This window comes from Oryza glaberrima, chromosome 6 (assembly GCF_000147395.1).
Source record: "Oryza glaberrima chromosome 6, OglaRS2, whole genome shotgun sequence".
Taxonomy (NCBI): Eukaryota; Viridiplantae; Streptophyta; class Magnoliopsida; order Poales; family Poaceae; genus Oryza; species Oryza glaberrima.
Window position 1 is genome coordinate 28,380,089 of NC_068331.1, and position 21,015 is coordinate 28,401,103.

The window sequence follows — 21,015 nt, forward strand, 5'->3', positions numbered from 1 at the left end:
TTAAATTATTATTGTTGTTTTTTATAAAAGGAGTACATTGTAGAGAAGGGATAGAAATGAAACTGAAAAAAAAAAATTTCCTTTAAAAATAAACAAAAGGGAAAAAAGGCAGATCTTTCGGGGATGAGGACCATGTGAATGAATGTGACGATGTTGGTCATGAGGCTTATCACCTTTTTTATCATGACAGGATACCCGAAAGAAACAGCTAATTAGCTAGCAAATCGATGCGGTCCTGTCCCCAGAACATGCCAAAATTAGCTTTTCGGCCACTTGCCCCACATGTCAAACAGTTGATGAGCTAGGCGTACTTAACAAGTTAACCACTAATTAATAATTAGGCAGATGTGTTTGACCAATCGTATATTTGTTTGCCTTTTTTTTGGGAGCATGTACATCATCACCTCCTATCTTGTTTGAGAGATTAATTAGTAGTCAAAGCTCAATGGTCTGCTTAATTTGTTTGGAACCACGGTGCTATATATGCCTGCTGCTGTAAAAAACAGCCTGCAAAAAGTCTGATGTGCTTGGTAACTCCATCATACATATTGTGTGGGCGCGTGCTTTTTTTTTTTTCTAGATAGCATGCGTTAAGCTGAAAGCTAGAATATTTGTTTGTCATCAGATGATTAAGAGCCAAACGCATAAACAAATATTGAAAAATTATCAGTAAAGCAAGATTACCATAATTCAATTCACTGCAATGTCAAAATTAAAGAAAGTCAAGCATACAGAATTCATTTTCTGCCATCTCCTAAGCTCAGGGAACTTAATTAGAGAACAGCTACCCTGTGCCATCAACAACCTCAACTATTGACAAGCTAGGGGAATGCTGTTTGTATATGCCAACACACACACAACCAAGCTAAAGACCCGTGTGTTGCAACGGGTATTGTAAAACCAAAAAACAAAAACAAAAATGACAAGTTTAATTTATAGCATAGTTAGTTGGTTAGTCATATAATGCCATATCCAAAGAAAAAGCTATATGGGCCACTTTGGATTGATGCCAAAATGTGCCATGCCAATTTTTTGGTAGTTTGAATAGTAAATATGATGGTTTGGTTTGAAGCCAAATGAATGGTAATGACCATGCTTAATTTGGTACAATTCTAGAACTTTCTTCACCATAATATAAAATTTGGCTTCCGATTGGTATTAATCCAAACACATTACCTAGTATTCTACCCTACCAAAATATTGGTAGTGCCAAAATATGCTTAGGTTTTGGCACTACCAATGTTTTGGTATGGCCCTAAACCAAACAAGCCCTATAATTACAAGTTTATAAGTTTATAGCATAGTTAATTGATTAGACACTACATATCAGCTCGTGGCATTGAAGGCAGATTCGTACACCACACCACTAGTATCATTTAAAATAGAAGAGATAAGTACATGCGCGGATGCGCCTAGCTAGAACCTAGGTACCATATATTAGCTGTTATATAAACGATGCCGGCCGCATATGCTATTAACAAATGCAGCCCATGATCGTAATGCTCAACAAACAAACAACAAAAACGGTCCACCACTCCACATTATTTGCAAGGGATGATTCAGTGAAGAAAACCTGAAAGATCAGCAGTGCTAGGGTTATCAAAACTGAGTGGTTTCGTGAAATCCGCCTGGTTTTTTGAAACCATTGTTGGTCAGTTTGTAGAAACCGGATGGTAAGTTATCAGTTTTTACAAGTTTTCGGTTAGATTTCGGTAAACTGATTAGGAGAGGTTTTTAATTAAAAATCAAAAGGTAAACCCTGAGTAGTGCTGATTGATCAGTCAATCCACAAACAATATAATGTGCAGGCCGGCCAGACCATGCATAGATAGGATAATAGTAGTGTTATTATATCGTAAATCCTGGCCGGCCAACAAATAAATTCGTCGTGATGCATGGTGCATTCACCCTGTACGCCACAGTGCTGGTAATTACACCATGCACGCCACAGTGCATATATATTCACAGGCCTGTTTGAAACAGATTTTTACACAAATTTTTTACGCGTTGTTTACTCGATTAACGTGATAAATCAATAAATAGTATAAACAATAGAATATAATAATTTTTTTCAAGAACTGCGGAACAAATAATCCGTGGCAAAAATGAAAAAAAAAAAGGTTTAAAGGAACAGGAGCTTAAAGCGACATTTTCTCTGAACTCCCCTTGTCCATATTGGCCGGCGTCTCACTATCATGTCGCACGAACAGCTCATTATCATACCATTATCTAAAAAGGTGATAATATTATTGTGGGGCTATTCGATATGGCTAGATGGCTGCCTGCAACTACAGTAACAAACATACAATCTCTACGGCAACCGCTGCAGCAACAGCGTTGGAGAGCACTGCAGTTGGGTAACCGAACACCCCGTATGTAATGTGTTACCGGCTTTAGTCCTTTAAATCTCTTTTCACGGGTTTTTGTGCTAGTTTTTTTTTTCTGTTGTACCTCCCGCTTTCGGCGTACGATGCATTGTGTATCTTAAATTCTGTTTTCTTCTAATATATTGATATGCAACTTTTTTTTCGTGTTTGCGAAAGGTATGTAATATGGATCATGTACAAAAGGTACATGTCAATCAATTTTGGCCTGCTCTGTATGGGCCAGCCCATAGGAGAAGAAGACGACTAGTATGTTTGGGCCTTTCGGACGGCCTAGTTGCCAACCTGCATCTGCACCGGCATCGGCTGGCCCGCTGCACAGGCAGGAGCGGGCCGGAAGAATTCAACAAAATAAGGCCGGGCTAAATATCTCATTGTCCAAAAGGCCCAATAATAAGAAAAAGAAAAAGGAAAAGGAAAGAGCGCCTCCCTCCCATGTCGGCCATGGACAGAATCCTGCAATTCCAGATGTGTGCTGCAGAAAGCCGGCCGGCCAACATGCATCATGCCATCATCCAGCTGAGTTGGCAGATGTTAACTGCACGTGGCCACCTAAGCCTGCCACGTCGGGTCCCACATGGTAGTAAGTAGTAACACTAACATACACATAATCTTTGTGCTCCTTTCAAACGCAATATTCTCAAACCATAGTAGCCATTCAGATTATAACCAAAATAAATCTTACCAAATTTTTGTAGGATTTATTATATATTTACTAAAGTTTGGTACTTCCTTTGTCCTAAAATGTTGCTACTTAGGATGGGATTTGACCCATCATAGGACAACGAATCTAGACAGAGCTTCGTTGTCCTAGGATGACCCATCCTAGGTAGCAACATTTTAGGACGGATGAAGTAAGAAACTAAATGGATGCATATATTTGGCAACTCTATAAAAAAATAATATGGTTTGAAATGGCATCAATTTGAACAAGCCTATAGAAATAAGAAAAGCGGGATTCAAATGTCATTGAACCTTGAAGATACAGAAAACTACACAGACAACCGTTTGGATGAAGTACAGGAAAAACACAGTATGTAGAAGAGACATGCAATTTTAGGGATATAATCCTTTCTTCCAGAGGGCCTCATATGAATTGCTCCCATAGGATTCAAATTTTTCCTGTAGAATTCATCTATTTGTCCTTTGTTTCAAAGGAGACTTATGTACAAGCTGCGCGGCGCCACTGTCAATCCATCTAAAATGCAAAAATGCTCCCTCATCAGTCTCCCTGTAAGTATTTTACCCTCACCTACCAGTAACAATGCACGCTTTGCTTAATCAGCATCAGACCGATCATGGCAACGGGAATCCGAGAAGAATGCTGACACAAAGGTCCCATTTATTTGGGCATACTACTGTTCTTCTGCGAGGGATTATTCAGAGATTTAATCTAAAATTTAGATAAGGACATCACCGACCAATCCGACTGGCATAATTGCGTCGCCAATTGGCAGGCCAACGGCCAACGCCCATGCCACGTATCAGTACACTACAGTACAGATGTACAATGCCACAATGGTTTCTGATCTGTATACATATCTTGCTGTTGGTTCTGGAGGCAAAAAAAATCATGCAAATTTCTCGCATTTCTGTCTATGGGACCAGCAGTTTTCTTGTAGCCAAACAACCAAAGAAGAACAGCAGCGAACTGGTTTTTGCGAACTTTGCACGAGGTTTTTGGTTCAATCCGACGAACATTCAATTTGGCTCTGCTCTGCAATTAAACCCTAACGTCCACACCACATGATCATCATCAATTCATCACGTATAGGTAAGGAGCAGAGCAGACAAATGCACTCCGTTCATTTACTGATCGAGCATGCCAGGACAGCAAGGTTGGTGTCCATCTCCATCCAATCTTGGCTACAGTTCATCCAACCAGGAACAAGAAACTCCGATGAATCCACGCAAGAAGAAAGAAACGTCGCCTTCCTTAACCTGTTCTAAGTCCCCATCGATTCAAGATCCATTCATTTCCCTGTTTGATGATGCTGATGATGATTTTCTCTCATCTGTTTCTGTTCCTCCTCATGTGACAATAATATTCAGCAAAACAATCAATCAAACAGTAATCGATAATTGTACCTAGCAAGCAAAACACGGATTAATTTCCTCACCATCTTCGGTGTAAAGACTCAACCATTACAATATTACATCGACTCTTTTAATTAAGTCTTGATAATTAACTAGCAGTACAGTATATGTTACAACCATAGCAACGACGACGCATCGAGATTAACTGAGCTAATTAACCCATGACGAAGATGAACTCGACCAAGATTCCAAGAACAAAAGCTTAATTAGTTATAGGAGGAGTAGATGTTTAATTGGCGGGGGCGACGCGGTTGACGAGGGCGAGGGCGTTGCTGGTGACCTGGGCGACCTCGACGATCTTACCGCGGATGGCGGAGCGGGTGGCGGCGTCGACGCCGCGGGAGAGGCCGTCGAGGCAGGTGTTCTCGTCGGTGAGGGCGGCGCTGCACCAGGTCTGGACGTTGCTCAGGTGCCACTTGAACCCCGGCGAGCCGGCGCGCCCCATGTTGCCGCCGAGCTCCTGCGCCGCGTCGCGGAGGTGCCCCACGCTGTCCGCCATGTTCTCCAGGCAGTCGCGCACGGGGCCCGCTCCGCCGGCGCCGCCGCGGCCGCCGCCAGGGCCGCAGATGTGCCCCACGTACGTCGACGCCGACCGCGCCTTGTCCACGCTCACCGACAGCGCGGCGCGCGCCAGCTCGCGCGGGCTCCGCGGCGGCGGCGCCCCGGCCCCGCCGTACGACGCCAGGCTCTGCACGCACACCGCCGGGTACTGCGTCGCGCGGCACGACTTGCGGATGAAGTCGCTGGCCGCCGGCGCTGCGCCGCCGTTCGCCGTCGCCGCGGCGGCGAAGGCGGCGAGGAGGAGCGCCATGGCGAAGCTAGAGCGAGACATTATTGAGGAAGTTGGTTGATGAGTGAGCAGTGAGCTACACAGTGGCGCTTTGTGTGTTTGCTTGGTCACTTGAATGATTGTTTTGTACTGACCAGCACCAACTTTTATAAGGAGAGGGAAAAAACTGTTGGAAATATTTAATATTTTTTACAAAATTCCTTTCCAGTTTGGACCTTGCATGGATAAAGACATTGTACTATGACATGGTGGAGATTTTTCTAGAAAAGTCTAGTTATTTAGTGAGTATTAAAATTTGCAAGGCTATTATTTGACCTAGAGCGGTTATTGCTCCATGCTGATATTGGCTATAGATAGACAATTGGGCATAAAGATAATCTACCTTGTTAAAGGGACCACAACATGCATCAGCTCACTGTGAAAAAAATTTGATAAACTACTTTACCCCCATTACTCCTTTTTTACCGATAGGCTTTTATTCTCTCTTAAGAGCATGTACAATAACATTCAGCAGGTTGAATAGCTATCCACGTCACCAATATTCTAGCTGGAAGAGTGAGAAATGATGCATGAATATGCATTTTTCAATCTATTAAACGGTACATTTTCTATTAAAACTTTATATTTATGATTTTATTTAAAAAAATTACAAAACATGGGACCTAACCAGAATTATTACAAAACATGGCCGAGCATAACTAGAGCATGCCAAGGGGTTACATTTGTGACAAGAATGGGACCTAAACAGAAAATTCCAGAATCAGGAGGAGTAAAAATGAGAGAAGATGTCCACAAAAGAAGAGGTGCGATCACGTGATGGGCCATGAGCAGGAGGAGACTAGTGTCTAGTGAGAAAGAGAGGAAATCTCGTGTGGTTGTCTCCGTGGGAAGCGAGCTGAAGCTGATCGAGTCGGGTGCAGTGCAAGCGATGGGATCCGGCCTACTCCCGTGTTCTGGTGGACCTCCACCTCATGTGATGCCATCCACATCACACTCATCTTCCTAATGAACTCCAATTGGCACATATTTGTTTATGTTTCAAAATTTGAACTATCGCAAATCAAATCATAGTATAAGTAAGATACATTTATGCAGAGAGCATTGGATCGGAATGAGATCATGTGTGATGTTTTCTGAATAATGGATATTGTTTGCAATGACATGATGAGGTTAATTTGAGGGTGAGGAGTACACTTATTCATTTTGATGGGAAAGAAGATATTAAATGAGGTTTGAAAACCTGTTCAAATAATTGTGGTACGTAGGTACATGCACATGCATGTGCAAAAGCTTGAATTATGCAATGGTTGGAGTTGGACATGGGCCTAATATCTGGTCCACTCCACTCACTACCATTCTGGGTTTGGTCGCCTACACCTTTTTGTGATTTTCAACCCTCCTTTTGACTCACATTCTTTCCTTCAGTTTAGGCTGAGTTCGTTAAAATATCAGTTATTGTGTCAACATTTAGCCAAGTAAAATGTTCCGTACAGAATTCCTCCAAAGTACGTATGCTGATCTGCCAACTAACAGCATGTTACATGTAGATTCCTTCTATACTTTCTTGAAGGAGGGTGTGTTCGCTACCGGTGGATGGAAACGGTGTACAGTATGCACGGAAAAGGGACGATCCATTAGCACGCGATTAATTAAGTATTTATTATTTTTTAAAAAAAAAGATTAATTTGATTTTTTAAGCAACTTTCGTATAGAAACTATTTAAAAAAAACACATCATTTAACAGTTTGAAAAACGTGTGTGCGGAAAACGAGGGAGAGAGGTTGGGAAAAGTAGCATCCGAACACAGTTCTTTAGTACATGATATATGGGCTGTGTTTAGTTCCTGGAAAAAGTTGAAAGTTTGGGGAAAGTTGAAAGTTTGGAAAAAAGGTTAAAAGTTTATGTGTGGAGGAAAGTTTTAAATGTGATGTGATATGATGAAAAGTTGAAAGTTTAGGGTGTTTGGGAGTGAACTAAACATGGCCATGATCGAAGTGAAAGCATCAAAGTTTCAGAAAATAACTATACTATTATCTAAAAAAAAGTAACTATACTATATTATTGTATAAGCATTATGGGCCATTTTGGATTGATGCTAAAATGTGCCCTACCAATTTGTTTGGTAGTTTGAATAGTGAATGTAATGGTTTGGTTTGAAGCCAAGTGAATGGTAATGCCCAAGATTAATTTGGCATAATTCTAGAACCTTCTTGAGTATAATATAAATTTGGCTTTCAATTGGTATCAATCCAAATCCATTCACCTAAAATGCTACCCTACCAAAATATTGGTAGTGCTATGTATGTTATAGCACTACCAATATTTTGGTAGGGCACTAAATCAAACAAGCCCTAAAGCATGTACTTTTACATGCGTTGAGCTAGCTTTTACTACAGAAGATACATGGCCATACCTTTTTCTTAGGTATGCCGTGTGATTTGTTTATCAGTTGGTTCTTTACTTAGGATTCTGGATTAGTATCACGCTTTGACGAACGAACTCGCGGCGCCGGGAATCAAGATTCATTCAAGAGCCTGATATATACCTCAATCTCCGCAATAAGTAACGCAGCTGACCATTCCCCTACTGCTAGCTAAGCTATGTTCTCACTTCTCGCTCATTGCAGTTTGAGTTTTTCTTGGCTATGTACAGAACCTGCAATGCAAGCAAGCTGTAATCCCTCCGTATTTTATTGTACGATGTCATTAATTTTTTAATCAATGTTTGACCATTCGTTTTATTCAAAATTTTTGTGGAAATATAAAAATATTTATGTCATGCTTAAAAAATATTTGATGACGATTCAAGTCACAATAAAATAAATGATAATTACATAAATTTTTTGAATAAGATAAATGGTCAAACGTTAAATAAAAATTCAACGGCGTCATACATTGAAACACGGAGGTAGTAGTAATTATCTAGGGAGAGCTTAAATAAGGTATATATGTATCCATCCGTCGTAAAATATAAGATATTAGGCTTGGATAGGACAAATCTTATTACTTCGAATTTAAATTGATTCTCTGTTCCAATTATAATATATACCTTATATTATAAGATGGTTTGAGTATGTCTCATTTGTTTCTTGGCTAGCCGCTAGCAGCCTTGTAGTACCAAAAATGAAGCAATTAATCGAACGCAAAGCATCGATCGTTTTCAGACTGCACAACCCATCCATCCATGGTTGCAATGCAAAGGGTATCCTGCCTGCATGGCTGCATATAGTGTCTGAATTCGGAAGAACTGCGCTGTTCTTGTGTAGTTGTATGCTTGATTGGCTCGTGCTGTGCATGTAGAGCAGGAAACAATGAAACCAATGCAGTGGCAGAAACCAGCTGCATTTTCAGAGAAAAAGTGACTTATGATTCGTGAAGAAATGGTTAGCGGATCGTCATTGCGCTTCGAAGAGCAGAGAATTGTGACTTATATGAACAAGCATGTCTACATCCATGCAATGTTTGTTGGTGCTAGACTGCTTGGAGTACATACTCCTGTAATAGTAATGCTATACGTTCTACTCCTGTAATGGTGCTAGACTGCTTGAAGTACTATTGAATTAGTGTTAATTAGTGGCGCAGAGTATTTTTGAGAATTATGGTAGGCCACCTTCCAACTAGGATTGATCCAAGTTAATGGGCATGAAGGCTAGCTGTATGTGTGTCTATCTATGCATGTATGCATCGATCGATCTGTCCATCTATGGCTTGTGATATTATTACCAAGTGGAATAATGGGCGCCTAACCAATATAATGGATCAATATCTGCTCTAGCTAGCTCTGAACTGCCATTACCATGGCACGCAATGGATATTGATCTGAATCACATAGCTGATAGCTCTAGCAACTGATGTGTTATGTGTAACTGTGTAAGTTTGATGCAAGATTAGTTGATTACAGCAAATGTGAACCAAACCTAACTTGATAGGAGTATACATATATAGTGGGGACTCCAAAGGACAGAAGCAGCTGCGTGCATTAACTTGAGATTAAGCACCACCAAATGGAAGTATAGGTAGACTTCAATTAAGAAATTATTATAGCTCTGACATAGACGGCTCCCATTAATAACAGTGCATCTTTGGATATGCAGGTTGCAATCTGAACAGAACTCATGCTAGTTAGAGGAGCATAACTGGAGAGCATACTGCATGTGTGTGTTCACATGAAACGAGCACATAAAACAGGACTCATGCTACTGCAGCCGGCAAATTAAGAGAGTGTGTACAGTTGAGACTATGATCCCAGCTGCGTGCGTGCATGCGGCGACAAGGCCATGCGACGATCCAGGCGAGTTGCCGGCCTCGCTGACACAAAAATCCTCCGTTTCCTCCGTCTGTTAAGATGAAATATAAAGATTAAGGGAGTAGATGGAGGAAGTATATTATAAGTCGTTTAATTTTTTTTTAAGTTCTTTAGATTTAACTAAGTTTATAGAAAAAATTAGCAATATTTTCAATATCAAATTAGTTTCATTATATTTAACTAAGAATATATCTTGATAATATTATTGTCGATTGACAACTGTTTACGTCGAAAGACGTGGTTCACACAGTGAAAAGTAAAACAATGTGTATTGATTTGTGGAATTTTGAATCCCCATTACATGCCCTATGTACTATTTATAGCTTTAGTACAAACTCATGCAACCTAAAGTTAATGAGTACAGGGTTCATGTACCCTAGAGTTAATGAGTAAGGGGAATTTACATGAATACCCTTATGATATGGGCATTTGTGAGGGTAACTAGAGTCTATTGTGCCCTGGGGTCCTTGATGGGCTTTGTTATGGGCCCTAAGGTGGCGAAAGTGTCTTGGCCTTTAGTGAACCCCCTATGCTTCGCCCGATCGAGCCCACCAGGTTTTGGCAGCCTTGGTCGAAGGTTTTCATGATATGCCTTCAACAAATATATTTATTTATTATTGAAAATATTACTGTATTTTCCTATATATTTGATCAAACTTAAGAAAGTTTGGAAAAAATCAAATGACTTACTCCCTCTGTCCCAAAATATAAGAGATTTTGACCGGATGTGTAATATGAAATGGAAGTAGTATAATATGAAACGGAAGGAGTACTTCAGATTCTCACATATCCATGTATCATCGAACAATATTTTAGAACAGAAGAAGTATAATATGAAACGGAAAAAGTACTACAGATCCTCACATATCCATGTTTCATCGAACAATATTATACTCTATCTGTTCGGTCCTATAATATAACAAATTTTGGGTGGATGTGACACATCCTACTACTTATACACGAATTTTCATAAATGTTTTTGTTCCTACTTAAAATACTTGATTTACCTGATTATTCAATAGTAGAGTAGCAACTAATGTGTTAGAAATAGGACTAAAATAAGGTTTGGAGATGTGGGGCGACACAGACCATAGCTGGACCAGCCGATCCACCCTGTCTAATGGGTGTGTCCGTCATTGATTAGGATCTATCACATTCATCTAAAATCCCTTATATTATAGGACAGAGAAAGTACATACAGGACTGCACAGGAGACCGCCGAGGTGTACTCACTCCAGTTTTGCATTGGATTCCGATGTGATGCCGTAGCTGGTCTGTGTTGTCCTTCCGATCGGGGATGCATGCATGATCAGAGTACGTCCTACGCGCGTGCCCTCGACGCTATCGATCGATCATATGCATGCATGTGGTGTTTCTCGAACCATCCTCTACTGTACATGCATGCTCATCTTATCAGTGATCGAGATCGTCGCACTGTACTGGACAGCACTACGACCGCCCGGCACGCGCGAGTAGTCTGCGACCAAACGAATATGCAGCTTTAGGGCCTGATCAAGCCGAAATAAACTTTATCAACTTTTAATAAAATTGTCAAATATATACACCCATTTAATTTTTTTACTAAACTTTAAAAAATACATAAGAAATCCCACCAAAACATAGCAATATTATTAAATTGCTAAAATTTTAGCAATGTTAAAATTTAGTAAGGTTCATTTTAGCTACAAAGTCCTTTAGTGGCTACCCACGGTATACTCCCCCATCCTAAGTTCTTTTAGCCTATACCGTTTGTCCTAAATAATTTTATTTTAGTAATCATTATATTAGAATTTGTATAAGTACTGAATAAATGCAGAGAAAGTAGATAAAGAAAGGAATCATTACATTAAGATTAAATACAGTAATGATATTTTTATCTTTTTTACTTTTTTATTGATATGTGTAGGTAAGCTGAGAAATGAGCTTATTTTAGAATAGAGGAAAGTACGAGTGAGGCCCTGCAACTTTCAAGTTTCAACTGCTCGCCGGCCGTAAAAACTGCACAATCTCTACCACGTTCGCCTGTAGCAACAAGGTGGGCTTTTTTCTGTGATGATCCAGCTAAGCCCAATCCGGAGTCCATTCCGATTCCGATCGACCTTTTTTTTAAGATTTTTCCAAACACACAGGTCGGTCGACAAGATGGGTTAAATACTTTCAACTTTAGAGAGAGTACAATAATATATTATATTTCCATAATTTATTGACTTTTTAAAAAATGACTAAAATCAAATGGGTAAAACTTTAACTATCAATAAATTTTAAATTTAGTTTGAAATATTTATTTGGCAGCGTAATGCCTATAACTTACTCGTCCCATGAGTTCTACTCCCTCCGTTTTAGGTTATAATATATTTTGACTTTGGTCAAAGTTAGACTGTTTTATGTTTGACTAAGTTTATAAACAAATATAATAGTATTTATAATACTAAATTAATTTAATCAAATCAATGATTGAATATATTTTTATATTAAGGGCATGTTCACTTTGATGCCATTTTCAACCTTACTAAATTTTGGTAAAGTTGCCAAAAAAAGTGGCTATATTTAGTTTGTTGCCAAATTTTGGTAACTATATAAGAAATCCTACCAAAATTTGGCAAGTTGCCAAAATTTGGTAAGGTTTTTTTTTGCGTCAAAGTGAACATGCCCTAAATTTGTCTTGGGTTAAAAATATGTTACTACTCTTCTCTACAAACTTAATTAAACTTAAAATAGTTTTACTTTGATTAAAGTTTATAACTTGAAACGGAGGGAGTATCTAACTAGCTTAATTAGCTGTGGAAAGAAAGAAACGTACTCCAGCTAGCCGACGTACAAGCCGCCAACTAAACCTCCCTGGCAGTGTCACACTGACACGTCCCATATATCATGCACCAACCGCCAACCCAACCCACACACAAACGCCTCTACGTACACTCTACCCACACCACCTCGCTCACTCGCTCGCTCGATCACCGCGACCTCACTCGATCGCTCTGATCACCTATGGCGGCGCGGGCGTTCGTCGCCGTGGTGGTGGTCGTCGTCGCGGCCTTATTCGTGGGCGCAGCCTCGAGCTCGGCGGCGGCGCAGGCGGCGGTGGACACGGGGGCGGCCGCGGGGGTGCCGTCGTGCGCGTCGAAGCTGGTCCCCTGCGGCGGCTACCTCAACGCCACCGCGGCGCCGCCGCCGGCGTCGTGCTGCGGCCCGCTCAGGGAGGCCGCCGCCAACGAGACGGCGTGCTTGTGCGCCATCCTCACCAACAAGGCCGCGCTCCAGGCGTTCGGCGTCGCGCCAGAGCAGGGCCTCCTCCTCGCCAAGCGCTGCGGCGTCACCACCGACGCCTCCGCCTGCGCCAAGTCCGCCTCCTCCTCCGCCACCGCCGCCGCCGCCGCCGCCGGTAACACACATAATTCCATCAATTTCCTCAATGTTTTGATCTCGTTAATTAATTCCTCTCGTCGACGATCACGGCGTGATCCATGCGGCTAGATTGCTGCTACTAATTGCAGTGGACATACGTACAGTGGTTGATGCGGTTTGACTGCTACTGCTTTTGTTTGTTTGTTTGTTTGTTTCTCCTAGCTAGAGTAATAATGGTCTGAATTATTGCTTAGTTTAACACTAACAGTGCTCCTCTCCTCGCTGGAGAGTTTGTCGTTTGATGCACCAACTCTAGCTAGCTAGTGCCAGCTAAAGCATGCAGTTGTCTCTCCGGTCTCACAAGAATCCGAGGCACCTGATAATTGAGAGATCGCAAATTAATCAGGATCACAATTTAATCATGGCCTCCAATTCATGATCTCTGGCATTTTAATCAGATCACAAAAAACTGATATGATCATTTACAGAGGGATGCTGATCTGAACTCTCTTCAATTCCTGCAGGTGCCGGCACTGCAGGTAGCACTGCTGCTTCTTCAGCTTCCACTGGAAACGCTGCATCTACAGGTACCTGTGCTTAATTAGAACAACAATTTTCGCTGTCAACTCAGAACATCACAATTCAGATTATGTTTCAGTTTTCCACAGTATGAACTGGCAGCCAAATTAAAACCTCTCTGTATGAGATCATTTCAAGCTTGCTTAGAAATTTCCAGTGATTCACAGACATGTAGCTGTAATTTGTAACTGAGCCTCTCTTTTGTTTGCTGAATCTTGCAGCGGCCAAGCCAACGGCGAGCGGAGGCGCAACGCATCGCCTGAGCTTGGTCAGTGCATCGTCCTTGGTAGGCTTCAGCTTCATCTGGTGGACGATCATGGCGCAGTAGTAATTAAGATCCAGAAGAGCAGTTTCAAGTTTGCTAGTTGGTCACTACTATATGATGAGGAAGTACATAGGATTGTATTGGCAAAATTCTTTCTTCTGTAGATTGCTGTTCTTCGCCGGTCGATCAGTTCCTCGGTTGAATCAGAGTTGTTTAATTCTGTACTGTCCAAATAAAACATGCTTAATCATCTGTCCGACTTTGTTCAGTAATATGCCTGCTGGCTGTGTACACTGTAGTACTGTACATGTCACCGAATCCCTTTGAGTTACCAGCAACCATCGGATGAAATTTGGTCAGCACAAATGAAAGTGGTAATGGTAAGAGGTGTGCGGTTTCAACTCCAAGATCCCGTATTCAATCTAAACACACTTATAATTTCTTCTTAAAAATGTTTGGAGGAACGTCTCTCATTCCAAATCTTTTTTCTCATTTGGCCCACCAAAATAGAAAGCTTAGGCCCATTGTAAATGCGATCCGAATTGGCCCATCCCAATAAGGACACAACGCATGAGCCTAATTATTCTAGGGAAAAGTACACCAAAGGTCCCTCAACTTGTTATCAGGATAAAAAACATCCTCGAACCGTAAAACCAGATATGCGGTTCCCTTAATTATACAAAACTGGTCACCCAAGTTTCTTTGGTGGTTTTAAACCCGGTTTTATCCGACGTGGCGGCTAAGTCAGCGTGAGTCCCACATGTCAGCTGGCCACGTCATCACCCTCGTCTCTCTTTTCCTCTCTTCTCTCTCTTCCTCATCTCTCTCTCCCTTCTCTGTGGCCGGCAGCGCCTAGGCGGCGGCCGTCGGCGGTGATGGCGGTGGGGGAAGCGGCACACGGGCTCCCCCGCCGTCCACGCGTAGCTCCTCCCCCCGCCGCTCGCGCCCTCCGCGGTGGTTGTAGAGGCCGTAGGCGTGCGGTCGCGAGGTTGCTGGCCGCCGAGCTGGAGCAGGAGGCCGACCCGGAGGAAGACGTTGCGCGGCGGCCGGTGATGCGAACGGCGGCGGCACGGAGGAGGAGGACAGCGTGGAGCGGCGAGGCGGTGGCTCGTGGCCAAGAGGAGGCGGAGGAGGCCGAGGGGAGGCGGAGGAAGGCCACGCCGGTGCCTCCTTCTCTTCCTGCTCGAGCAGCGCCCTCACGGTCGTCGGCTCGTCGACGTCGACGTGGGGCATGAGGTCCACCCTCGCCCTCGCCATCCAGCTCAGGTGCCGCGTCGCCATCGGCATGCCCGGGTCGTCCTCCGGAGCACCACCTGCCGCCTCCCGCCGACAGCTCCTCCCCCCACTGCCGCCGCGTCGCCCGTCGCCACCATCGCCGCCGACGCCCGCCGCCGTTCGTCTGCAAGGCGGTCGGTGAACTCGCTCGCCGAGATGCCCGCCTACGTGCTCCTTGCGTTGCTCCTCGACTGCTTCGGCCGTAAGCCGCTCGCCATCGGCACGATGCTTCTCAGCGGCATCTCCTAATCCCGACTACGACGCCGCGGCGGGGTACCTCTTCAGCGCCCCGGCGGCCGCGCGCGCCTCGCGGTCGACGAGGGTGGGACCGCCGCGCTCACCTCCAACGAGGCCGATGCCGAGTCGTCGCCGCCGTTCCGCTGCCTCGTGGGCCTCGTGGGCGGCGGCCGGCGGGGGAGCCCGCGCGCCGCCCCTCCCCTCCCAGCCGCCCTCCCGCCCGCGCGCCGCCCCTTCCTGCCGCCCGCCCGCCGCTCCACCATCGCCGCCATCACCGTCGCCGCGACGCCCGTCGCCGGCCGCCGGCCACCGACGCCCTCCTCCTCCCGCCAGCTGACTCAGAAGGGAGAGAGAGGGATGAGGAAGGGAGAGGAGGCTAATGTGGCAGCCCTGACATGTGGGGCCTACGTGGGTTTCACGCTGACTCAGCCGCCACGTAGGATAAAACCGGGGTCAAAACTACTAAAGAACCTATTATGTCCGGTTTTGGTTAGTTAAGGGACGTTGGATATCTGGTTTTGCGCTTGGAGGACGATTTTGTAACTCGATGACAAGTTGAGGGACCTTCGGAGTACTTTTTCCTATGGCCCATACTCGCACTTGGGCCGTAGGACGCGGCCTCGGGTGGCTGGTGGAAATTTCTCCACGTGACGCAACGCGATCCCTTCTCTTCCCCATTTGCGTTCGTAGCGAATCGCGATTCCACCCACCACCACTGAGAGAGGCGGAGGCGCTGACCAATCGCGATGCGGCCGCCGTCGCCGCCGCGGCCGCTGGCCTTCCCGACGCTGGACTCGCTGGCGGCGTTCCTCGGCTCGCGCCTGCCGGCGTCGGCGCTGGCGTCCTGGGGCACGGCGCCGGGAACCAAGACCCTCCTCAACCTCTTCCTCGAGCTCTCACAGGGGGAGTGCGTCCTCATCTCCGCCGCCGCCGCCGCCGCCGCGGCGCCGCCATCGCAGCAGCAGCATCCCGTCGTCCGCGCCGTCCACGTCGCCAGCGTCCGGATCCGCAACGGGCGCGGCGCGCTGCTGATGGAGACCGGGCAGCTCCTCTCCGACGGCACGCTCCGCTCCCGCGGCGGGCTCCGCCCGCTGTCGGAGAAGATGCGCCCCGGCGAGACCCCCGAGGCCGCGGCCGTCCGCGCCGTCCGGGAGGAGCTCGGCGAGCGCGTCCGCGTCCGGATCCTGGGCGGCGAGGAGGCCCGCGTGGAGGAGCGGGACTCGGCGTCCTACCCGGGGCTCCACGCCAGGTACGTTCTCCACGCGGTGGACGCGGAGGTGGTCGAAGGCGTCCCCGAGGACGGCGAGTTCGACACGGAGGAGGGCGGGGAGCACGAGGACGAGGTCGTCGTCGATGGAGCCGCCGCCGCCATCACCGTGAAGCGCCATTACTGGAAGTGGGTGGACGACAACGACAACGACGAGGAGGATGTCGCCGGCGCCGAGGAGGGCGCGCGCCAGAGCGCGCACTAGGAAGCATCAGACATGCATCTCGGCTGGCAATTTTTACCTTGCAAAATTCTGTAACTTCGTTCGTGTCGACCAACGATTCGGTGTCATTTTCGTGTTGTGATCCTCTCCTGCTGCTGTCAAAAATACGATGCCAAATTGTTTCACGGATTTATTACTGTGTGTTATTGTTGGAATAAAAAGTGAATTGTCCATCTTTTTTTATCAGTTTAAATTTTTGGATTAAACTGTTCGGTGCATGCAATTTAATATGGTATCAAAGTAAAAAGTTTTGAGTTCGAATTCTAGCTGGTGTGCAACTAAATAAAAATTATAGTCCACTTCTATTTCACGCTAAAGACTAATCTACTTCTATATCACACTAAAGGCTTGAAGAGGCCTCATGTAAAGAGAAGTGTTGGAATATAAAGAGAATTACCATCTCTTCTCAATTTAACCTTTTCCCAACGTTATTTCTTGCTGATGAACTGATGCCTCCTCACATGGTTGATTGAATCTACGACAAGTTGACAACGTTTCTTGTGTCGTGGCTCCTGAGTCCTGACGCGGTGCGCGTGACGGCGATCATCGTGTCGGCGAGTGGGACGTGGGCGGTTGTTTTGCTCGCCGTCTCGCGCGAAATCTGGTGGTCGCGCCGCCCGCCCACGGCGTTTTGGTCGGCTAAACAAAACACGTCATGAACAGGTGCTAACTGCTAAGCCAAGCGTTAGCCAAGTCGCTGTACGATAAAAACATGTACGCTGTTTCTGAAATGGAAATAAAGGTTATGGGTTATTAATAAAAAAAAGTCGCTGTACGATACTAATACGACCGATTATTCATCGGATTATTACGGTGGCGGTGCCTTCATCGGGTTCAATTCCTCTTCCTTTTCCGCGACCTGTTCACGCCAAGAACACTAGCAATTCTTCTATACGCTGAAGAAGAATGGAGAATCTGTCCGGTCAGCCAACCACGGCTCTCAAAACCAGATAACCGGGCAAAAATTTTGAAGAGATTACGCCATCGAGATCCTGCCAATTGAGACCTCAAGAACAACAGCTCAAACCAACGTGACCACGTCCAAAGAGAGCCAAGGGGAACGTGCAATTTCAGTGGACTACCTGTCCGAAACGGCGAGAATTTTGTTACTTAATTACACAGTACGACTTAAAAAAGATTAAACATCACTCAAACTAGTACTCCAGTGGATCCAGCAAGGATACCGTCGTGTGCACAGCAAAGCCAGATCCTGATCTTACACAAATACAGTAGAATATCCCCCGGCGTTCATGTGAGGGTAGCTAGCTTTAGGCACATGCAGAATCAACGCCTCTCGTAATTAAAACAAGAATAATTATCAGATTCAGTTTGAGTGTGAAATAACGCAAGATCTGCCCATTTGATAGTCAAAAAAGCGTCATATACAATCGTTTTCAAAATATTAGAAGGGCGTGCCATATAATCAACATTCTATGTATACGACCACGCAAGCTAGAGAACCGAACAAGTGGGAGGGAGAGAACATTTTGACCGTTGCTTAAAAATTTAATTAGCAATTTAAATATTGGTGAACAGGAGATTTAGGCGTGAGTTGACACGGAGGGTTTTATATCAAATTACCAATTCACGTGAAAACCATGGGCGAATTTTATATAAGAAAACCGCTAATGACAATTCCAAAATCTCCATAAGAGATAGGAGTGTAGTATTAGGTTGTGATCGGAGGATTAAGGCGATGCTTGTGATACATTAAAATGGAAATGAAGTGAGCGCACGCAAAACAAGAAATTTGTTAGCACATGGATTAGTTGAGTTTTAATTATTATAAATTTAAAAATTATATTTGTTTGATATTTTAAAACAACTTCTACATAAACATAACATTTGGTGGTTTAAAAGATATGCTAATAGAAGTTAAGATAAAATCTGTATTTTAATTAGAAGAGATGGTAGATTTTTTATTTTTAAATTTTAAAAATAAACCATTTGAAATGTTATTTCTAAGATATGAGCATTGATCACGCCAGTAGAATTGGCATGGTAAAATAACACTACCATGCCAATCTAGCTGGCATGACAGCGTTATTTGATCACACCGGTCTGGCTGGTGTCGGCGTTATTTGGCCATACCACCTTGGATGACGTGGCAAGACAAAACTATCACGCCGATCTGGTTGGCATGACAACGTTATTCGGCCACCTCACCCAAACCATCATGGCAATACAAAACTATAACGCCCCGCAATGTGCGGCGTTAGTATTATTTTGCCACGCTAGATGGGTTGGCATGATCAAAATGTTTTGAAAATAAGTTTCAAAAGTATTTATTTTTAAAATTTTAAAAAAATAAAAAATCAAGAAGGAAGGCGTCCAATTACCCGAGCCTCGTCAGCATAGCATGAGACCATGAGTCCAGCGCAATGCAGTGCAGTGGACTGTAGTGCAGGACGAGGAGCTAGAAGAGATAGATAGTGGTCGACCAGACCAGACAGGCTGGTGCACAAGGGAAGCTAGTGGTGGGCTGGTGGCAGACGACGATTGGACACGGCCGCACTTGCATCGCTTCGGCGCGCGGGTCGCCGTCGTCGTCGTCTCTCGTCGCGGCGGGCCTTGCACTCGTAGCGTAGCGAGCGTCCCACCCGAAGGCCGGAGGCCCACGTCGTCTGTCACGCCACCGCACGAAACATAATTTTTTTTCATTTTTATTTTTTTTAATATTTACAAAAATATTATACCGGTGAAAATATTCATAGAAATATATCCGCGCTCCTCGAGAGTGGAGGGTGACGTGTGTGAGCAAGCGCTGGAAGTTGCTGAGCGGGCATGCGAATTTTGCATGCGGCGAAAATTGCATTTCGACCTCGGCGCAAAATGCGCACATGGCGCCGTGTGCAATGTCACCTTGCTGCCCTCTACTTGGACAACAGGGTCTTTTTTTTCAAAATATTTTCGTCGGTATAATATTTTTGTAAATATTAAAAAAAATTAAAAATGAAAAAAATTCCACGAAACACGCGTTTTTGCGGAGTGGTGCCAGGTGGGCTCAGGAGTTGTGGGGCCGCATGTCAGCGAGTGGGTGCCAGGTCGCGGGTGCGGTGGAGGAGCCCCCACGTACCGCAATCCGAGTGTCCGACTACTGGACTGCTTGTTGTCTTGTGATTTTGCTGTTTGGTGCCCGGCCCGGTGGTAAATAGCACCAACACCCCTTGCTCTATTTTCCTTCCAAGTACTACAAGTTTGAAAAAGATTATTGACCTGATTATCATAGTGGATTATGTAGGCGAAGTAAATTTGGCAAATAGTTTAGATCTAAGCTAAGCAATGCAGAAGATAAAATCTGGTGGAGTACAGCTGAAAAGAACATAGCCGACTCCACTGATCTTTTGGAATAATAAAGAGAAACCCATCAGAGCATCGCATTAGAATGACAATAAACACTTACATATATTCTTTTTGCATGCTGTTGCTTGTGCTTTATAAGTCTTCTTTTAAGTCTACGTATATATCTTGTAAAATTTGGAATACGGAAAATGCAATCTGAAATACAATCGTAAGATTAAATATATTGTCCTCTAGAATATGGAACTCAGTGACAAAAATAAAGTGGTTAATTTTGAAATTTTTTGAACCGTAGAAGCACGTATAGCATATGTATTATTCTCTTTTTTACCAGGCACGTTAGCATTCTTACTATTCCACCCTTTGTCACATTTGATTATTCCCACATTTAGAGTTAATCTAGCATGTCACATCGAAAACTTCCTGATTTACTCCATGTTATAAACTGCACAAAAATCTACAAACGGCAATGTTGCAGTAATTGGTAAAACAACAGGCTCTATCATATAATGTCAGCTTTCAAAGGCTATTAGGATTACGTGTTGAAAGACTAATTTCATCTAAATTAATCCTTTAGCATCCAAGAGGGAAGACTAGAGCATCCACGTCCACACAATCAAAGCTAATTCAACCTTCACATGTAAGCATTCTTTAAACCTCTCAATTCAACTTAATAAGGACCTCAATTATTTATTTATAAACACATGTGAAGAGAAGAAAAAACTTTTATAAATCAGTTAAGAAAAGAGACCAATAATTTTCTTAAAAAAAAATAGTACTAGCAGCCACCGACCACTCCCTTGACTATAGGCAACGCGAGAAGAAAAAAAAAACCGAGAAATGCGAGGGCTAGAACGCAAAAATAAATAAAGGATTTATTTGAAGACGATTAAAGAAATAAATTAAATAGATTTACGACCACAAAAAAGGAACGTCTCCTTCCTCCTC

The 21,015-nt window shown here is 44.1% G+C and overlaps 3 protein-coding genes across 3 annotated transcripts; 2 read left to right on the plus strand and 1 right to left on the minus strand.

Moving 5' to 3' along the window:
- Positions 1 to 4,466: 4,466 nt before the first annotated feature.
- On the minus strand, positions 4,467 to 5,375 carry LOC127775844 (21 kDa protein-like). The gene has a single exon (XM_052302150.1). The coding sequence runs from the start codon at positions 5,311 to 5,313 to the stop codon at positions 4,711 to 4,713; it is 603 nt and encodes a 200-aa protein (XP_052158110.1). The 5' UTR covers positions 5,314 to 5,375; the 3' UTR covers positions 4,467 to 4,710.
- A 7,088-nt stretch (positions 5,376 to 12,463) lies between these two features.
- Positions 12,464 to 14,038, plus strand: LOC127777454 (non-specific lipid transfer protein GPI-anchored 9-like). The gene is made up of 3 exons (XM_052304048.1): positions 12,464 to 12,958; positions 13,446 to 13,508; positions 13,722 to 14,038. The coding sequence occupies exons 1-3, from the start codon at positions 12,565 to 12,567 to the stop codon at positions 13,826 to 13,828; spliced, it is 564 nt and encodes a 187-aa protein (XP_052160008.1). The 5' UTR covers positions 12,464 to 12,564; the 3' UTR covers positions 13,829 to 14,038.
- A 1,502-nt stretch (positions 14,039 to 15,540) lies between these two features.
- Positions 15,541 to 16,953, plus strand: LOC127777453 (uncharacterized). The gene has a single exon (XM_052304047.1). The coding sequence runs from the start codon at positions 16,024 to 16,026 to the stop codon at positions 16,747 to 16,749; it is 726 nt and encodes a 241-aa protein (XP_052160007.1). The 5' UTR covers positions 15,541 to 16,023; the 3' UTR covers positions 16,750 to 16,953.
- The last annotated feature ends 4,062 nt before the right edge of the window (positions 16,954 to 21,015 follow it).